We start from the raw sequence: 22,098 nt of genomic DNA, 5'->3' as shown, positions 1-22,098 counted from the left end.
TATTTGTAAATTCAATACCTTTATATAGCAAAAAATACCAAGTGCGAACTTGGAATTCTTTGGCGATTAAGAATGTTTCACACCTTCACAGCAATAGCACAGTCCATAAAGCCTAATCGCCAAAACATTAAGACATTAGCTTACCTTAGCAGAACTTCCCATCTTGATTGCTGGAGTTGGAGAAACACAGTTCATATTCCTTCCACAGTCAACTCCGCCAAATCTTTTCACATCACAGGCTTCGGATCCTTATATACACAGTCAACATCGTCGGTGCGTTGTGTCATTCATTGCTCTAATTTATTCACCTCATGATTTTTCCCTGTGTTTTGTGGTATACCTAAGGGTCAAAAACAACAATACAGATTACCTGGAGACGGTAATGATGAGTCTTAATTAGCGCTGCTCATTTGGTGAGCAAAGAGGGTAGAGCGTCTTCATTTCAGTATCCCAGCAGTAATTTCCTGCTGCGGGACTTTCACACACAGCCCTTCGCCGTCATTGTTCTGGCTTGAATTGAGCCTTGTTAGGACATACCTCCAGGCTTGAGGACTGGTGCTAACAGGGCACTAATTGCCAGAGGAAACCATGGTCTCATTGAAGGCATGTGCACGAGAGAAGCTACAGGATGTATCCCTTTCAGACAGAACAAAATACCAATACTGTGAGACACAATGCCATCTCCTCTCATTGCTAACCTTTTGAGACCTGACGAGATATTTCTCGTTAACACCGGCCTCTTGTTGTTCACCACGTCTATTAATGGGATGCGTCAAAAATAGCACCACCAATGCACAGGTAAACAGTCTCAGACATTCTCAGAACCTTTATCAGCATGGTAAGCTACGTTGTTGGCTCTACAGTGTTTCAGAATGCCATTGGTTTACTATCTCCTATAGAAACAAACCTTGTTGCATTAGGACAAAAACATTCAGAAATTAGCCTTCATTCCCCAGTGGGTGGTTTGGGGGAGGGTAACACAAAAACCGTGCATTTATGATGAACAGAGTGTTCCATCTTTGCACTGTGCCTTTCTATTATCTGGATGGGTTTTATGCACACTATTTCAGTCTGCTCATTATTTAGCTCTTCCTGCTATAGTCTATTCTTTAAGTTCCCTTTCAAAAAGATGCAGGTGGATTCTGGGAAGAATTTGGCTAAGGGTTGGTAATATATTAGACAGGGTTAAGAGTAGATGACAGGGTTTGATGCACCATGACTCACTGTCTGTCACATTATGCCTTGTATATTTAGTAACTGACCTTTGTATTTCACTTTTAGAAATGATTTGCTGGCATCTTCATATAATTTCAGTTATTACAGTTATTGATGTTCTCAGTGTGTATTCTCACTGATAATAATTAGCTGTGGTTGAGACCCTGGTTATTGTGCTCACAGTTGGGTGATCTAGAAGGAACCTCAAAGCAAAGAGAATCCTGAATACTAAACAATTCCATATTGTGCGTGTTCCTGGACTTAGAGTAGGCCCAAGATACTGTGCGTCATTATGGTCGTCTCTGAACAATTCAATCACAATATGTGTCACATATAGAAAATGTACATATATACGTCTCATTCAAGGATCATTAAACAATCTACCTCCAGTAAACTGATAATTTAAAATGTTTTATTATTCTTAGTACAGCCATTAGACTAAACTAATTTATGTTGCTGCCTCACAAAATGTTGACCGATGATGTAAAGCAAAAAAAAACAAAAAAAAAAACAGGCTGCAGCAGGACACACAATGTTGTATTGCTTCTACTGTAGTGAACTTGCTCATAACTCTGACAGAGCCAAGGGCATTCTAGTACCACCCCATACTCAGCCTGAGGGAAAAAAAGGAAAATTATTGCTCTCTTTTGGTTTTGAGGTCACTAAAATGAACAAGCTCAAACCTCCAAATTAATCAGACATACAAGGGCATATTTTAACTTATAGAGCAAGTCGATACAGTAGAGAGCATGTGGATTTTGTGTGCAAAATAAAAGTTAATATCTGCTTCGCTATTTTATATCCATTGCCAATATTATGGAAAATGAAATGATCTTCAGTTAAAAAAAACAAAGGAAAATCCTAAGGAAGACACAGATTTCTGCACTTCTTCACGACACTCGTCTGGGAGAATAAAGGCCGTGTGAAAAATAAATGATTAAATGGAAATGAGGCCACAAGACAAGTAAGCCAGTTTTAATTGGCCACAGTCTGCAGAACGTAGTACAGTACAATATTCACAGTCACTGAGCAGAAAAGTTGACATCAGGTAATTTATTCATGACGTTGAGCTTCAGATGGCTAACACGGTTCCGATGTCTGACTCGTACGCTTTCCACATCACAGAGCCATCACCAGGTCTCAGGTCAAATACAAAACAATATGAATATCATCACTAATAGTAACAGTTAAGAGTAATAGTCGGGGATGGTCTCTGGGGAAAGTCTGGTGTCGGAAACGGTTTTGCACGGTTTTCTGATGTTAGGTGGCCTTTGTTCCTGTTCTGTCCAGTCAGTTGTGTTCTGACCGCAAGATTCTCCCACATCTCGGCCTCAAGGCTCTTCCTTTGATGTTTACCAAGATGGCGCCCGTCCAAGCAAACCAGATTTTCCAGTTAAAACCAAAATGGCTGCAGGCATTTCCACACAGTCCAGAAGCAGACAGTGTCAGAGCCTGTGCTGAAGGGGGGCTGAACTCCCACAGGGGAATACCTTACAACAACAAAAAATGTGAGGAGGGGGGCAAGCTGCAGATGCTTGGTTCTCTGAGAAGGGAGTAACTGGAAGGGGGTACAGGGGAGTTATGAAGCATTCAGAGCCCGCCGCTTCTTCTTCCAGGTTCAAAGGTGAGCTGTGAGCGAAGCATGCCAGGCTTTCGCGGTGCCCCCCACTTGGGAGGCAAACGTGCATCCTGCCAGCACCCGGTCCCTCCCAAAATTATGTTCTGCGATGACGAGGACGCGAGGGGTATGAGGACAGCGCGTGGTCGGCACAGGAGACAGCCGGGCTTTCAAAACGGAAGGAGAAGGAGAAAGAGAAGAAAGCAGTAGAGAAAAGCCCACAGTCCCAGGGCAACCCTCCAGTCTGTAATGCCAAATCCTCTGTGCATCGGGTGCTCATAGACCAACGTGTGCGCTTTATTTGACCCAGAGCAAGAGCAGTAGGTGTGGACCCAGAGAGAGAGAGAGATGGGCAAAGGCCAACCAGAGGAAGGTGGAGGTGTGCTATTCTCCCACATCCTTTGGAGCCTCCTGTTACATTCTCAAACTTTCGTAAGGTATCTGGGGCAAAGATGGTGGGAGGGGCATCTGGAGCATTGAAAAGGGCTATCTATGAGCGAGGAAGCTCTTAATTCCATCTCACTTTCTCCTGAAAGAGTGAGATGGAATGAACAGCTGCCTCGCTCAAAGGTATAAAATGCCTCCATTTTATACCTTTCTCCTGTTTTTTCCCCAAATTAGAATAGCCAGTAATATTCACCAGCTGGGCTCATTGCTGCAACCTCCACTATCAATTTGGGTGAGCAGAGACAGGAATGTGCTCTGCTCCAATACGTCATGTCAAGCCATTGCTTCTTTCTACAAGGTTAGCTTGCTTGAGTTGGAGAAAAACACTTCATCTGCTGCTTGAGCAAGCAGAATGCAAATGCCTTATTCACCAGCAGGGGTCGCTGTTGAGCAACAAAACACAGCCGTTCAGTCTCCATTTTACAGCGCAAAACTCTCGAAAACTCTCTTGCTTCAGGCTCGCAATTCTGCCTGAAATGTTGCCCTTCTCTCTTTCCCTTTATCCTGCTCTTTTCTGCCCTTACCTTCTTTGCGTACCACATTCCCCTTCTCTCCGAGGCCTGCGTTGCTCCCCCCCCACGCCCCCCCCCTCCTCCCCAGCCCTTTCCCCGCTCTCTGGCTCAAAGTCCGGCGGGGGGATTTCAGCAGGATCCGGTGTCGCTCCCCGTCTCGCTCTCGGCGATGGGGTCCAGCCCGGCACGGCCGCGGAGGGGCTCGGGGGGGGAGGAGGTGGCCCCGTTCTTGCTGAGGCCGCACGACTGGGCGGCGTAGTGGATCTGCCGCAGCGTGTCCAGCGCCTCGTTCTTGGCGTGCTTCAGGAGGTCCGCCTGGCCCTGCGCGACACACACACACAAACATCAGCTGTGGACGCCCGACACGGACGTATCGCCTGGTCATGAGTGAGAGAGGCCCGAACAGTAATTAGTCTGGCGATTGTGTGAAGTAATCTTGACCAAGGAAGGATTTTAATGAATAGTAAAAAAAAAAACAACAAAAAAAAAAATTTTAAAAAACACATGAGAACTGGAAGACATAACCACCGGAAATTTGTCACATGAAACAAGGAAATGAAAATCAGAATTAGAGGAAACTGACATTTTCTCTGTGTACACTTCAGCAGCTTCAGTATGGATTCAATCATCCATAGTGTGACATGCAATGCATTATTCCAGCCACAAGATGGCAGTCTTACACATTGTTGGAAAAGCACAAAACTAAAACGCTTAGAGAAAAATATTTTCGACTTTATGGGATCTGCTGGCAAGTGGTCCCACACATAAGTTCTGGATTGCACCAGAGACGAAGTGAAGCCAGAAGGAAGGAGCGATCGTGGGTTAATGGCGCTGGAATGTTTATCTGCTCTGTGTGGGTCTGAAAGTTCCGGGGTTTCTGAGTGCTGATGTGTGGCTGGATACGATTAGCAGCACAGATGTAGCCGGCGGAATAGGCAGTGGGGACAGGGCCAGCTGAGGAAGAAAACCATCGTCGCTTTGGCGAGTCACATGATATACCAAGGACACCCTCTCCACTTGGCCCACTACAGCTCAGGACCCACAAATCCATAAAGTGCCACAGCTGGGCTGCAAAATTCCACTAAACGACACCAAAAGAACGACGAAACGCAGAGCCTGTCTGCAGGCTTCTTCCTGCCGGGTTTATCAGGGTAGCTCGCTCTCTCGTTATACGGTGAATTTCGGTCCTCGACAGGCTTGTTATGCGCCGGATTGCTTCTGCCGTGACTCACCAAGTATCTCCTTAACCTGTCAACAACCCCACGCGCCGTGCCGGAGCCCAATTCTGCTCACAAAATTAAACCCGCTCCCTGCCAACGCGGGGACAGGACACGGGGACGGCAGGTCACATTCAGCTAGCCCGTCGAGCCTCCGGATTCCTTTCCAGCTCAGGCCTCCACAACTCAATTATTGCCACAGCTTTATGGGCTTTTTTTTTTTTCCAAACGCGATGCGATGCGGATCGGAGAGCCGGAGTAGCCGGAAACATCGACCCTTTGATCCGGCGTCGATGAGCTGCCCGCGAACGGGCCTGGGCGTAGTCGAGCGGAACCGAGTGAGACGGCTGCTTAGCATGGAGTGACTCAGCAGAGTTTCTTCATTTCCTGCCTGTAAGGCACACCTGCGGGCTCGGCGTCTGATCGAGTGAGAGTCAACTGGACGCCCGCGATGGGAGACGGAGCGTGTCGACGGGCCCAAAGAAAGTTCCCTCCTTCCTTGCGAATCCAATCACTCCAATCTAGCGATGCTAACCGTTAATCGATTAACTGTTAATTGTTAATAAGAATGTTGACGGATTAATTTTATTGATTAAACAGTTACATTTCAATATACCATTTCATTACCAGTTCAACCAAATGCTGGTGATTAAATTTTATATTAGAAAGACGTTTCTCCATTGTTAGACACAAGTCTTGACGGGTGGAAATTTAAAGTGTCACAGTTCCCTCGAATGGCAGCATTAGCAAAACGTTATTTGCCCGTTCCTGAAACATCAGTGTCGTCTGCACGCGTCTTCTCAGCTGCCGGTCTCACCTTCAGCAGACTGCGCACCAGAATTATCCCAGAGCACACAGACATACACATTTTCCTTGACAAAAATGCTTAGGTATTAAGGTAGGTAATGGCATATGCCTATAGGCTATGTTGTTCATGTTACAGCTATATGTTACAGCCTTCTGGAATATTGCCTATTAGTGGTTTTTTGTTGGGGGTCTCATAACACTTCATTCTATTTTAGACGTTACCTTTTCTGTTACTGCGCATAAAGAGGCCTACTTTACCAAGTTGTGAACTTGCTACTGTTTTGAAAAACATTAGAATACAAATTGCACTATTGAAGAGATCGATGTGTTCTTTTTATTATAATACAGAGATGGCAGTTGCAAAGTGTTGTCAGAAAGACAAAAAAATGACTAAAGTGGTTCATTTGTTTATTGCAAAGTTAAACACCTTTTATCTCCATCCCAGTGGCAGTTCATAAAAATGTCAGTGGTCCTTCTCTCCTGCTCAGATTTCTCAGTCCCTGTATCCATCTATGTATACTTTAGTTTTTTGCCATTATGGCTTTAATGCACAATGCAAAATCCTGTTCTAATGATTGTTGGGACATGCCTCTGCTATATAGAACTAATTAATTGGTAGGCATATTTTTACAGGCCATATAATAGATTTATCAGTTAAGTTTATCAGTTCATCATTATTAATAAATTAATGGGTACAGCTGATCAATTAAAAGAATTGCACAAAATTTGCATCCCTACTCCAATCCAATGAATCAATGAAGCGGGCTGTGCCCACAACAGACAGCATCTCTTTTGGCTTCCTATAGATTTTTGCACCTCTGTTTGTAGCATGAAGCAGATGTAGCATTTTCCCTGCACTGAGTGCTGTGTGTCACTTTGCCTCCTCCCGAAACGCAGTTCCACGCGAGCCCTATTGAACCTAGAGTGCTTTCAAAGTGCTGAAAGATTGCCTGAGACATGGCCATGCGCGACGCGCCCTTAAGAGACCTCTCTCCGGCGAGATTCGTGCTCCACACCGGGAGCTAACCGCTGCCTCAAAGCCTAGAGCTGGGGTCATTACCCTTACAGACAGCCGAAGGGCAGGCCAGATTTACAGATTTCTGAAGAGCAGCTTCTGTAGAGATCTCTGGGTCCTCCACACTCTTGGTATCTCTCTGTTTTTCCCTCCAAAGATGGCTGTCCCACGCGTCCCTTCTCCGGCAGAGCGTTTTTTCTCCGCTCTCCTGCTCTCCCGCAGCTCTCGTGGGTGCCAGCCCACGCTCTCCGCCTTCCAGCCGAGCTGACGCATCCTCCCCGGGAGAACGCAGGTGGGAGTGAGCGGGGGCCGGCCGAGTCGGAATCATCAAAACCGCCGCGCACGAAAACGCGGCACGGGAAACGAAGAGCTGCCGCTATTTTCGGCCCTCTCCGCCTCCCCTCCCCCCCTCCCCCCCCCTCCCCCCAGGGGTTCATATTCAGGTTCAAGGTCCAGTCTGTCATCAAGGTCATGACAGAACCCGTCACAGAGCCGAGCGGTCACCTCTGCTCACCGCACCGCACTGTGCTGTGCTGGATCAGCGCTAGTTTGCCATCAAGACCCTCTTTCAAAAAAAATTAAAAAAACCCGCGCATCGTGCCGTGCGAGACTGGACGTCCCGGGCTCAAAAATCCTCATTTCTTATCCGATTACAGAAAATCAATTGTGGTTGTCAGTGCGAACCGCTGTGCCACATCACACAATCTGTATAATTGACAGGGCTCGGAAAAGCAGAAAAACAAATCAAACGGACAGCGTTCCCCACCACCCCATACACGAGCGAAACGGTTCCTATTGATTACTTTCAAAGCAAGTCCATTTCGTGCTAAAGGAGTCATTTATTTTCACTCTTTTTGGTGGGAGGCTGTTATATGGCGAGCCGATGCGTTTCTCCACTGTTATCAGTGAGAACATCACGACAGGTAATGATCTGTGAAGCGTTTGAATGAAGCTGATAAAATAATAATCTGATAATAAGGGACAGCCAAATTCAGAGAATGCAAGGGTAGCTTCTTCAAAGCAGAACTGGTAGGATTAATTGTATGAACGTAATGTACCTGGTCTTTTGTCAGTCCAGGAAAGTTCAAATGAGTACTGCAGAGGAACATCTGGGCCCTAGTTATAAACTTTATAATCTAAAATGCCAGGCTGTTTTCCACAGAGGCCGATAAGATGCTTAATGGGAATGGTTTCCCCAATTAAAAAATGGCCGTATATTCATAACGCTAGTGAATTTTGTAATGATCATCAAAGCCTGTAAGCATGTAATTTCTATGAGGCAAAATAGTAAAGTATGCTTGCTAATTAAGAGAAGCGGACAAATATTTACCTTCAGAACAGTGATGTTCCAAGCATAGCTCTCCATGGCCTTCTGCAACTTCCGGCCCTTCAGCCCCTCCTTTGCCCCGATCCTGTGGAGATCTTCATGGAAGTCCAACCCTGAACGAGAAAGCACACTTATGAACCTGCTACCTGTGGGCCTAGTAGACAGGACTGTACTTGTGTTCTCTGTACTTGCAGCACAAATAATAACTCAATGGAAGTGAAACTTCACTGTAGAACACAGTTCTGGAACATCCAGATTTTAAAATGTAAACAAAAATGTCGCTGTTTTCCAGTTATCAGGATACCTGATGAGATAATATCAGAAAATATACAAATATTTTAGTTTATATTACAGTCTCTCGAAATGTGCCACAAACCCTGGTGTGAAATGCCAAAAGCCTTAGTCTATTGGTAAGCTGAAAGCCAGTAACTGCTCTGTTCAATTTTGCTTCTTCAAAAAGATTTCCATACCATTACATTTCCCAATCACATCTCCAAAAAGGTACACTATATGACCAAAAGTATCTGGACACCCCTCTGTCTGGGGCTGTTTTTCATGGTTTGGGCTAGAACCCTTAGTTCCGGTGCAGGCTAATCTTAATGCTCCAGCATACAATCACATTCTAGACGATTCTGTGGTTCCGGAACAGTTTGGGGAAGGCCCTTTCCTGTTTCAGCATGACAATGCTCCTGGGTACACAGCGAAGTCCACACAGAAATGGTGTTGTTGAGAACGGTGTGGAAGAACGTGACTGGCCTGCACAGAGCCCAGACTTCAACCCCTTCCAACACCTTTGGGATCAACTGCAAACCAGGCCTAATCGCCCAATCTGTGTCTAACCTCACTAATGCTCTTCTGGCTGAATGGAAGCAAATCCCTGCAGCAGCGCTCCAATGTTTAGTATAAAGCCTTCCCAGAAGAGTGGAGGTTGTTATAGCAGCAAAGGGTGGACCAACTCCATATTAATGCCCATAATTTTGGATGAGATGTTGGATGTCAGGTGCCTACATACGTTTGGCTATGTAGTGCATATCTTCCAAACATGCTGAGCAAAAAAGCATTTCCATGGACCGTCCTTACCCAGGTCCCTAGCTAATGAGAACAAGGACATTAGCCAACTCTGCAGCTTTGTCCTGTGCAACAGAACAGTACATGTCTGGCACATCCCGATCCAGTAGAAGCAGAGCAACATTGCTGGCCAATAATAGCATGTACTTCAATCTTTTTCACACCCTCCTTTTGGGAACACGGTTACTGGACAGGGTATATAAATAGCTTGAATGTGCTATTTTGGGGGACAAATACAGGTGTGTAAAAACCAGCGCAGGTCCAAGATCATTCCTCTTACTGGTCTGACCTCGTTTCTCCATCTCAGCCTTTTAAACGGAGCTAAAGTGTGAGCTTAATTAGGCCAGTGTTTTGTCAGGCCAGAGTGTTAAATGCCCAAGGACAACTCAAAACCACTCACAGGACGCAACTTACATATTTATTAAGGTCCAGCTTGCACAGGTATTTGGAGGCATTGCTACCTTCATGATCAAATTAACTCATGTACAGCACATCACCCCTTAAAAGGATTAGAGCATTTCTGCGGCATTAGATCTGCATTAGATCTGTAAAGTTCTGCACAATTCTACAGGTACTTCTATGACTCAGAAAGTCATCTTGTGATCTTCATTATTGTTTAAGTGTAGTCCAAAGTGTAATATGTCACATTCAGTTTCAAATATAATACAGTGTCTCTGCAGTTAAGAATAAAAGAGCACTGGCCTGGAATATTTTCTGGTGCTTGTCAAATTAATTCAGCTATAATAGTTCGAGTCATGTAAACGAATGCCTCATAAAGAGGCAAGCTACAGTATTAGGACTCGTACAGAGAAAAGCAGTTTGAAAGGGAAAGAGGTCTATGTAGAGCTGGCAGGTCTCAACTCGACTGTGATCAGCATGGCAGGAGAAACGCTTCCATTTCCCTCTTGGCTGTACACTTGCATCCGCGAGCACAGACTGCTGCACAGAGCCTTGAAAAGCTAAGCAAGTCTCCGGGCTTTTCTCACTTGCGTCAGCACATGTTTTGCACCTCGCAACTGCGGCTCTCTAATGCTCCACATAAGAGCGCACAGACAAGCGCGGGGAAGCACTTCAGTCAGGCCTTTAATGCTACTCCAATTACTGCGGCCAGCCAGTTCACCCGAAATTTCATTTCAGCTCGGCACATACGGTGGAGGGACAAGACTACGGTGCTACGGTGGACTAACACCAATGGCACAGTAAAAGGTGCAGCATAGGACTTTCAAACAAATATCAAACCAAAAATAAATTGGTATATGACAGAGAAGGGAGAAATTCAGCACCTGTGATGGTGTCACTGTACAGGTATGTCCTGTTTGCCATTTAAATGGCTTAATCTGGGCTGAATCACTGTTTAAAAACAAACCGTCAAATTTAGGATACCCAAAGACCCTCAAACATTGCTGTCGGTAATGTTCAGTCAGTCAGAATGGCAGTGAAAGAAAGTATCTGCTCTCATAGTACCAATGGTATTTGAGCCAAAGAAAAGATATTTGGAAACGGCAGTCCAAAGTAATAAAAGCCAATTAGACGCAGCACACTCCAAGAGAGCCAACATCAACTGGTATAGCATTCCTACGATGGTGAGAACTGCATACCAATAATGTACATACCAATTCATTAATTTAACATTTTTTATAAAGAAGAAAATATCCTATATATACAGTATGAGATTAGATACTGGTGGCTGTGCAGGCTACACTGTAGCTAGCCTGTAGTTATTAAGTTTATTCATATGCCAATCAATTTTGCCAATTAGCTGCTAACTAGCAAAAGCCAGCTAGCACAGACAAATAAGTGGGCTAGCTTCATATTTTCTGTTTCAATCATAAATAATGTCAGATAGAAAAGGTAGCAAATAATCTAATGAGCAAATGTTCAAAATAATAATGAACAGAAAATCATGTGTATAATATATTTTAGCCATAAGGTTAATCACACATTCCAGTGCTTTTGCCCTGTCTTGAGGACTAAGATAGCATTTTCATGTCTAGAAATGAACTGATCACATGAAGTCTATATTAACAAAAAAAGGTTAATTATTTAGTGATAGGACTGTAATGATTTCATATATGACTATTAGACAGACGTCAATCATGCTACACTAAAAAAACATAAGATCATTTTTTCTTTTTTATGAAAAATGTGCATATTATGCCAGCAATCTAGTCAGCAAAACCACCAGTTTCGTTATCAAACCCTGCAATTTACATCTCATAATATTTTGCAAAAGATGGTAATTTATAGTTGTATAACAATAATCTGTCAGGTAACAACATAATATTTACAGGTAGAAAGAAGAGTCAAATGGACATGTTACCAGGCTGGCAAACATTTTGTCTTATTTATGAACTGCAAAACAACTGATATCTCCATTTTCTTCTGTCCTCCCTCACGATGGCTATCTACTTGCTGTGGACGTATCATTCACTCTAAATATCAGTACCAGCATGAGGTTTTTTTTTTAACCAAGTAATATGGGAGGTCTCAGTGTGGGTTTTCCCAATACATTGGTCACGTCATGCTGTACTGTGATATTCATTTCAGTGTTGATGCAGTTCGCATCTGTTGCCACTAAAGTGAAAAACACGAGTGCATGACAAGGGCCGATCTGTTTCGACTTCTGCTCTTAATTATTTCATTATCGCAGTCGTATCTTTTTCTGACATTTGTATAAGCACCAGCTACAGCTGCAGACTGCAAGTGTGTCCTAAACATTTTCCTGTGCTCCACCACAGGAGTGAACCAGCATGGTTTTTAGAGCCGTCAGAAAACTGAAACTAAGGTAATTGGTTGGGACAGAAGCCAACACGCAGACCAGCCCTCCAGGACAGGAGCTCTGCACCTCTGCCCCAGAGATCACGTAATGATATAAGAGCCTTTGATGTGACATGCTAACTGGATCAAAGCCAATAATCATTACGTTTTATTAGTTCAGTAGGTGTCAGAGCTTGCATTTCTCAAAATGTAGCTTAGGCACCTACTGTTCCTTGTATTTGCTTTGATTCATCATAATATTGTATCTATCTTCCGAGTGAACCCATCTATGGAATGAACAACAAATCATTTACAAATGTCATTATTGTTAGTTTACCGCTAAAAGAAAATAAATTAATGTTCAATTACATGTATGTTATGAATTAGTTGAGGTCTGTGCCAGCTCATTTAAAGCAAGAACAAAACATAGCCCCTTCTCGGCTGAGCATCCACCAAAGATCCTTTACAATATAACCACAACATAAGATCAACAGAGCCTAACTAATGAGAGTGATACTGAAGAAAATTATTGATAATTATAAAACAGCTTGAAAAATGTTTCCCGATCGGCTAATGAGGAGCTCTATGCATGCTAAATACAATATTTTTGGTCAGGGGTCCTCAATCTTACCCATAAAGGACCGGTTTGGGTGCAGGCTTTTGTTTCAACCATGCAGTAACACACCTGATAAGCAATTAAGTAATTACTGGGTATATTCTCATGCATAAAAAATGTTTTTTTTTATAAGTGCATTATACAAGCATTAGATGAAGCATTAGCATATCTTAAGTTTTGTGAACTATATGTACGTGAAGCAGCTCTATACCGACTGGTGAAGCAAGCTATTGCACACGCGTACTAGTCTGCAGTTTGCTCTTGGCCTTAAAATCATACTGTTGATGGGTTTGATTTTATTTTTAGTGAAAACATTAAAAGCCAGCAGAGTTTGGTCCTTGCTTCAGAATGTTGCAAAATCATCATGCTGCATTTTGTGCAATGCTGTCTCTTGACCGTATTCAATATTTCTGATTTTCAAAAAGAAAATTCATTGTTGTCTCATTGACCATGGACCTAAATGAAGGTTCTCTTCAACATAGCACAGGGACGGAGAACTTGATGTAGATCACCAACACACAACAATTTCAATTCCTGCTGTTCTTACTGCATTGAATGCTGTTAGGTTTTGTACTCCTTACCAAAACGCAGCCCTGCTCTCCAGTGCATTGACTTGTGAGATGCACTAATCCCCTGCAATTCCACGAGAGGGTAGCAAAATAGTCAAAATGGTCACCTCACAAATGACTTGAGTTTGATTTGAGTTGATTTGAGTCCATGGAGAGGTATGTTTCACACCAGCCCTCACTGTTCATAACAGAAGGTCACATGGCTTCCTAAAAGCAAGTTATCACACAATCATGTAGGTTTAAGAGAAAATTCACTCTTTCTACACACTGCAGAAATTCTTTGATCATTTACATTTCCTTGGTAACGGAATTCACTCTAAAGCTCACCGAGGCACAGCAGAGCACGGTGGAGACAAAGGAGGGGAAAAAGCAGCCATAAATAACCATCAAACCACTGCTGACGTAACAGTTTCACCCACACGAGCGTGATACTTCTTTTTATAGGGCTGCGCTTACACAAGTCTTATGTCTGATGCCTCGTGAAGCAAAAAAAAGAGGGAGAAAAACCACCCGCCGAAATTTACATACGCCCACGCTCGACAGTGGGCCATTTGTGATGCTTTCCAGCAACGCAACCTTTAGTTTGTAGATAAAATCACCTGCTCGCCCTCCTGTCCTCCGAGGAAAAAGGGCAAGGACGACGACGCAGAAGGTGCTACAACCCTCACGTTACTACAACGGTGCTACAACCCTCACGTTACTACAACGGTGCTACAACCCTCACGTTACTACAACGGTGCTACAACCCTCACGTTACTACAACGGTGCTACAACCCTCACGTTACTACAACGGTGCTACAACCCTCACGGCTCTTCTGCTTTCAGTTGCTCCTGCAGATGTGAGACGTTTCGCTGCTGCGGGTGCCGCAGCTCTACCAATGGGGTTTTTTTTGGGAGGTTTGCTGTACTTTGACCCTCCTCCCCTCCTGTTCCATCTGCGCAGAATGTTAGTTTTTTTCATTTGCTCCTTTTCTTTAAAAATTTGAAAGGGGCAAGTGCACTCAATCCCAGCACTGCTGTCTCAAACTCTAGGACCGCTGACATGTCAGCTGATGTAACAGACAAGGAAATGAAAGTACTAGCTTTAACTAAACATTCTGCAAGTGCAAATTTAGCAGGAAACCCCAGCTCGGGTGCCCACAGACAGGTTGCGATAATGATTAGAGTTACACGGCATCTGGAGATAGAAAGCCCTTATGTCATGGATGAGAGCTGGGACTTTTTTTATTTTCTGCTTGTAGTGACATGGAGCACAACTGCCACTGAATCAGAGACAGAACCCCACCTGCCACACTTTTCAGTAACTCAAAGGAGAACTCACTGCGCTGACCACCACCAGTTAGTAAGGATGTGATACGTGTACTTTGTCATACTGAACCTGATGGTATCTGATGCCAAACCATAGAGCTGTAGAGTGGTTTTTTTAGGAGGGTGCAGTACTGCAGCACTGTATGAGGTTTCCCACCTCACACAGTGGTATTGTTTTCCCATGGTGCACTGCTCTGATTCTGAAGTCACAGTTAAGCCTTTGTTAGCGAAAGCGGAGGTCAGCGGGATGCTGTCCTGTCACCAGCCCTTCCTACTTTGAATGCACAACAGAGAATGCTACTTGGCTGAACCACGAATGCACACCCTGATCTCCCCTCGGTTTGTGATAGAGCCCACAGTCTTGCTATCTGTCTTCCATTTGCTCACCACTGTCAGCATTGTAAAATTTACACCACAAATGCTGATTTGCATTTGACTTGTGCTATTGAACCAACAGAACCTCCTTTGAAGTCTTTTCATCTTTTATTCCTGTGAATCTTACATTTTTTAATCATTTCAGGCATTCATAATCTTTCCACTCTCTCCCGTGGCCCAATATGAATGCTTAAATGGGTAAAAATATCAGAAACAAATATTCCCTCGACTGTCAATCGCGTGCTGCTTTGAAGGTTGAATTAAATGTCAAACTGCATAAGATACGGACCAATCACAGTTGCCAGAGGTGCAATACTCATGACAAAATTCAGCTTTTCTCTCTTCATGCCAATTTATTTCTAATCAGCATACTGGCTGCAAATTGACAACTTACTTAAAACATTTTTAAAGGCGCACAGACACTTATGACCAGCTGCCCTGGAGCGCAATTCAGTCACCTGCACAACCAGCTGCCCTGGAGCGCAATTCAGTCACCTGCACGACCAGCTACCCTGGAGAGCAATTCATTCACCTGCACAACCAGCTACCCTGGAGAGCAATTCAGTCACCTGCACAACCAGCTACCCTGGAGAGCAATTCAGTCACCTGCACGACCAGCTGCCCTGGAGCGCAATTCAGTCACCCACATGACAAGCTGCCTCAAAGCATAATTCAGTCACCCACATGACCAGCTGCCTCAAAGCATAATTCAGTCACCTGCACGACCAGACTTGACCAGACAGGGATTTTATTCACCACAGAAGCTTCTCTTTGAAATGAAAAGCACCTCCGGCAACAAGCAGGCATCATAATTTATAATGACAATGCTGCAGCTGTCTGAGGAAGGGTCTGTAGGGCAGAGGATGCTGGGAGTGGGAAGAAATTGGCTGCTCTAATTAAAGCAGGGTTGTGGGGGGGGGGGGGGGTGGGGGGGGTGTGAGGTTGTGATGGGCAGAGGGACTCATCACGTGGTTAGCCCGCCCTCACCCATACCCTGCGTCTCAGTCAGTCAGCTTGAGACAGAAGCTGAGTCCCCTCACCATTATCCAGCTCTTCCTGCTCCAACCCCCCCCAACGAGCTTCAGCCTACACAAACCCAACAGCAGAGCCACACATTATGCCCTTCACCCTTCCCAGAGGGTTCCGGAAGTTTTACAAAAAATAAAATAAATGACAAAAAAAGCATGCATCACTATGATATGATTCAGTCAGGCGGACATTCTCATTTTTTCAAATATCTTTTTTCCCCCCTCCAATATCTTACACAATCATGACCCACTCACAGTGGGTGGGCGAGGGGGGCTGAACAGAGGAGTGTCACCGGGCTGTGAGGAGGCATGTACTGACAGGATTACACGCCCTTTCCATACTGGAGTCTCTGCGGTTTCACCAGGCTCTAATGGACTAGTCAAGTTCTAACACCTGAATTTAGCAAATGTGATGTTGTTGATATCTGGTCACTGTCAGTAATCAGGTCTGGGTCAAATACGTATTTGTTTTGGATTCAAATACTTTTCTGTGCTCTATTGATCTTGCCTGGTGTAATTGACCCTGCCAATATGACCAGACGTATTTCATTGGTTCCAATACCCCAGACGAGATCAGTAAAGCATAGAAAAGTATTTGAATCCAAAACAAATACCTATTTGTCCCAGGTCTGTCAGCAATAATAAACAATTTATACACCATTGTTTAAAAGATGGTAACGCTAAGTGGCATCGTTAACCACTGGTTAACAATAAATACCCATCCAAACTGGACGGCCACACTGCAGAGGAATAACAATCCACCATCTCACTCTTTCTATCGAAGGTGGCGGCTGCTGACGCTCCAATAATCCTCAACATCAGTGTGAAGCAACAAATACCGCTTTATCTCTCATATGCTTCTCCCTGATTGGCTATTCCTGTCTATTATCGGCTTGTTATGGTTTTATAGGGATGAATCATTGAAGACTCGCTGCTGTGGCAATACCCAGCTGAACCATGTCTGGAATATCAGAAGTGCCTTACGCTGCATTCAGAAATAGCTTCGTCCCATGATAAATCAAGCCCTTTAATTTGAATCACACACCATTTATAGCCTCTTCCTCTAGGATTTCGCCAAAATATTTGTGGTTTTATCCGCTGTGGAAAATCTAAGTCCAACAAAAATGGCATTGTTTATGACACCGTGTCCAAATAAAATAGATGGCTTTGAACTTTATGTCCAAACAAAACAAACCCCATTTTCTTCACAGCTGTCTCTTCACAGTGCTACTCTCTCCCTTCTTTCACACCCACCCTGTAAAAGCAGACAAGACTGCAGTCGTCAATCAATTCTTGTTAATTATCCAAGTAAGGAAGTCATTTTCTCAACAAAAAAAAGAACAACAATTGCTCTAAGAATTCAAAGAAACCGGGTTCTTTCAGTAATACTACGGGAACATAGTGAATTCACATAATGTACCTGGCTCAAGTTCACACCACATGTCCTCTTCTGTACTGACAATGCCCGAAAATGCTGCCATCTGGTTCTATCTTAAAAATATTTTAAGACAGAACAAAGATGGCAAACAAGCAAAAAATATTAGAAATGCTCTTATTATCATTTTAGATTTTCCCAATGCATGAAATCTTGTGCTGGCAGTGTCTCGACCTTTTGGGAAATGTGGTGATAATATCAGGCCGTTGTAACGCCTGGAAAGCCAGATGTCAGCCAGAGGCCTGACTTCCTGTCCGTTTCATTAAAGCTTCAGCTACTGATGGAGGGTCACCCTACACAGGACTGGACTGGTGCCCAGGAAACGCAGACAAATGCACACAAGCATCCTATCCACATTCACATCCAGCGCAAGCTAATCCCTCAGCTAGGCTAATGAAAACATTTCTCACTCTTTGCCCTCGCTGGTGAAAGCAGCCTTGTTTTCGCTTTATTAAAAGGCTCTAGTCTTCGCCTTGCACCGGATCCCCGTGTGTAAATATCCTCTGGGACTTGCAGCGCTGCCCCTGTGTTAGCAGTGCAGCTACGCGGGAAAAAAAACAGCTTCCTGTGTCTGTGCTCTTGTACTCCTTCCTTTTGGACCCAAACTTTCTAATCCCTGAAACTACAATGAGCATTCAGTATCCCTGCGCAATGAAAGGGAAGGCTGGTATTATCTAATCCGTCACAAAGACAAGTCTCTCACAAAGGCACAGGAATACATTGTCTTCGCTTGGAAGGAAAGTAAAACAGAAAGGGCGTTCAGGGGTTTTGAAGGCCCCAGAATGTCAGCTGCTCGGTTTGTCACAGCTCCCCGTTCCAAAGCCTCCTGGTTACTCAATCCACCGTGACGTCGCACCGCTGACACCAGCACAGCTGCTGGCTCCTGCAGGGAGCGCGGGCGAGCTACTGGATACTCCGGCAAACCGGCCAGCTGCACGGTCTCCGCATTCCCCGGCCGCTCTTCCGACCCAACAGCCGGGGGGTGAGCAGGCGGGTGTTCTTCCGAGAGCCGTGGGACAGGGGGCAAAACTGGGGCCGTGGCGAGGGGGCGGGGCCCGTAGAGGGGATGGGCGGAGCTTGCCCGGCTGCCGTTCGCTCAGCGGGGGCCTTCTCGCTTGCTCGCTCTCTCGCAGGCAGTCAGCGAGGGCGTGCGCGGACCTGCCAGCACCGTCTGCCGCTCCCTCCAGGGGCATCATCACAACATCGCATGTCAGAGATGCTAACGCAGCCTCGCAGACTGAAAACCTAGAGGCTGTGAGTGCTCATGATCACCACACCACACATCTGAATGATTACTGGTATCAGTGTGTGTGTGTGTGTGTGTGTGTGTGTGTGTGTATCTGTGTGCGTGTGCGTTTATGGATAAGTATGTGTGTTTTTGTGAGTGTGTTCATGGATATGTACGTGTGTTTGTGTGAGTGTGCTGTGCGCATTCTTTGCTTCACGTCACTCTGTGAGAGAGTGGACACAGCTCCTTAATGTGACCGACTGACCACGTTTACCTCGAAACTCAATAATTACCAAAATAACAACAGGAGTAATTAATATCAATAAATATATATATATATTAAAACATGAGCTTCCACTACATCAGCACTTCCCTCGTGGTGATTCAGAGCTGTGATACTGCAAGCACCTGCAGAAATGCAAATGACAGCAATTGGAGAAGGAGGATGCGTGTGCTCAGTAATTAGAGCTGCAAACACTGTGGTGAATAGGAAGACAGTCATTGCCCTTCCTCTGGAGGCACTTTGTACAATTTGTCCTTTTAAGTTCAATTACGGCTACACAGCGAGATCTGGACGCTTTTGTCCAGCTTCCTTCAAAAAGCTAATAAAGGATCTTTCATCGTCGCAGTTAATGTCATTAATGCTTTCTGCCTCCCTCGGCCTTTGTCTCCACACACACGTCTTATCAGATCGGGTATTCATTCTTCAGCTTTTCTTCACAGTCATTTTCTTTTTCTGCTTTTTTTTTCTGCTTTTTTCTTCCCCAGCTGCCCACGAACTCAATTACCTCCGGACAGCCGCGCCGGCAAGCCGAGGGCTCAATTTCCCGCCATCAGAAGACCACGGAGAGTGAAGTCCATGGAGGTCGGTAAGCTCAAATAGCCTCAAAGCGGAGAAGCCGTATATAGTAGAGTCCTGACCGCCCCCCCAGCGAGCTTTCTCTGTAGGAATAATTACGCCTCTGCCTTCTGATGAAGGCTTTTTGACTCCACTTCCTGAGAGCAGCAATGCGGCTGGAGTGTTTCCACACTTTGAGCCCAGAAAAATTACAGCGCAGAGCACGCTCACACTGGACAGTGCCGAGCGTATGCTAACATCACCCTCGATTTGCACAGCCGTTTTCACAACAATGATAGGATGGCTAAGACAGCACATTCTCATCCTTAGAGGCCACTACTGTACAGTTGCTCCATTATGTGGATTTTCCCATATTTTTTCTAGGTAGATTTGAATTTAATAGCATGGATTGCAGGTAATGCTAACAGTGTCCATGGTGGCATGGTACTAAGACCTTTAACAAATGAAAAACCTTTTAGCACACGCGAGTAACCAAACAACCAATGACTGGTGCAAAACAAATACTATGACCAATCAGTGGCCATGTTATTGGTTTTGCACGTGCTAAAGGTCCTACGGAATCAGGCTCATAGTGTCCTTCAGGGTGGTAACGGTGTGTAATGCAGTTTCAGCTCGTCATCACAGTGGAGGGCTGAGGAAGGCGTTTGGGCAGGGCATGGTCGGCGACGCGCTCACCTGCTCGCTGCGCTTGCATGAGCTTTGAGTAGACGGCGTCAGCAGACTCGATCAGCGTGCGGCTCGTCTGGATCATCTGTGCGAGGAGAAAGGAGGAGGCAGAGAAAATCAGCTCAGATCAGCCCGAATCAGGCAGAATCAGCCAGAATCAACCCGAAATCACCAGGAATCAGCCAGAGTCAACCCAAAATATACCATGAATCAGCCAGAATCAACCCGAAATCACCATGAATCAGCCAGAATCAACCCGAATCACCAGGAATCAGCCCGAATCAGCCTGAATCAGCCACTTCCTGTGAACAGGCCTTCAGGTGTCCCTTCCACAACAAAATACAGAGCGAACCAGAGGGCTATTCTGAAGCCTTTCAAACACTTCATAAACTTTGAAAGATTTTTTATTTTATAATTTTGTGCAGCATACCATCACACACGGACAAGATGAAAGAAATCTGTGCGGTAGATAGTTTCCACTCGGCTGAATTTGTATTTTTTTTGCATTGTGATAAAAGGGTAAAGGAGGCAGTGGGCCTCATATCAAACACTCCCCCCATATGGGATGTTCTGAATTATCTGGACACACATCAGTCTTGTAACCAAGCTTCGCATTATATTTACTAACGCTCTTGGGTTCCATTTCCATCTTTTCATTGGTCTGGACACAGGGGACTGTGACTTTCATCTGATAGGGCACAAGAAGGCCTTAATTTAGCCACAGCCTCTGCACAAGTGCACATGCTCCTGCTCGCATATAAACACAGATGAACATCACATGCATACAGAACATAAACAAACTCACTTAAGTACACACATGCATGCACACATGTGCATACTGTATATATACCTAAACATGCTATGTAATTACATACATGTATACATTACCACAAAAACACATACACATATATAACATGTACACACAGACACAAACACACACATGCACAGAAACACACGCACGCAACATGAACATACAAACACACATACAGGTAGGCGCGTGTTTGCACACACACATACACACACACACACACATGCACGCACACCACGCACACACGCATGCACACACATGCATGCACGCACACATGCATACACATACATGCACGCACACACACAAACACACGCACGTGCACACATACGCACACACACACACGCACGAATGCACACACGCACACGCATACATACGCACACACAGAGGGCCAGGCTGTTAGGATGAGCTCATTCCTGGCAGAAGAAAAGGCAGAAATGATCAGCTACTGAGGATGTGATTCCGGCAGGAAGTGAGAAGAAAGAGGGCTGCAGCGTCCGTCCAGCCTCACGCTTGATCACCCCGCCCCTCCGACCCCCCCACAAGCAATCTCCTCTCACAGGGAGGCCATTTCCTCTTTTAATCTAGTCCTTCTGATTTCTCTGCTAGCGAGTTCTCAACTAAATGGGGAAGCTATCCCCCATTAAGTTCCCACGACGGTGCGGCGTAAATGATTAATAAACATTAACACCTCTGTTTGGCAGGGAGGAGGTGGAAGCCATGTTTCTGCGTCCTCCTTCCTGTTCATTTGCCAGCTTAGTTTGGTGGAGGCCTCTGTGCCAGCACTGGAGGCTTATTCAATTTTAATAACGCAAACGCCGCGTCCCCAAAGCACTCAGCAAGCAGGTCAGGTGAGTCATGACTGTCACAGAATGTCGTGGGGTGATTTTGGCCGGGGTTAATTGGACACGATTCCTAACAACTACAGACGTAACACACAGAGGCAGAGATTTTCAACTTGGCAAGTCCAATACTGGGTTCGGGTTCCCACACATCCTCTCATGTCTGCTGAACATAAAACTAAACAGAGTTGAACTACAAAAGCATATGCTAGCAACAAGAGTCTGGACTGGTGCTTTTTCTGTCTGCCCTCATTAGGTTTTATGGCTCGGGAATCGCATGCGTTGGCTAGCTCTGGCTACAATAGCTCCAGGCCATGCTGGCTTTCACTCAGTTGTCACTTGTGAACTGAAAGCTAGCAAGCTGACTCAAATTCCATTCTGCTT

The 22,098-nt window shown here is 45.0% G+C and overlaps 1 protein-coding gene across 1 annotated transcript in view; it reads right to left on the bottom strand.

Annotated features, from left to right (window-relative positions):
• Nucleotides 1-1,605: 1,605 nt before the first annotated feature.
• Nucleotides 1,606-22,098, bottom strand: part of si:ch211-210g13.5 (inactive phospholipase C-like protein 2) — an 81,391-nt gene continuing 60,898 nt past the window's right edge. Inside the window, exons 4-6 of the mRNA XM_035405393.1 lie at nucleotides 20,077-20,152; nucleotides 8,162-8,271; nucleotides 1,606-4,113 (exon numbers count right to left, since the gene is read on the bottom strand). Coding sequence (XP_035261284.1) covers nucleotides 3,922-4,113; nucleotides 8,162-8,271; nucleotides 20,077-20,152 — 378 coding nt within the window. The 3' untranslated portion in view covers nucleotides 1,606-3,921. The remainder of the gene's footprint in view (nucleotides 4,114-8,161; nucleotides 8,272-20,076; nucleotides 20,153-22,098) is intronic.

Source organism: Anguilla anguilla, chromosome 2 (genome assembly GCF_013347855.1).
Source record: "Anguilla anguilla isolate fAngAng1 chromosome 2, fAngAng1.pri, whole genome shotgun sequence".
Lineage (NCBI taxonomy): Eukaryota > Metazoa > Chordata > Actinopteri > Anguilliformes > Anguillidae > Anguilla > Anguilla anguilla.
Note: the sequence above shows the minus strand (reverse complement) of the source record. Positions and strands in the feature narration are given on the sequence as shown.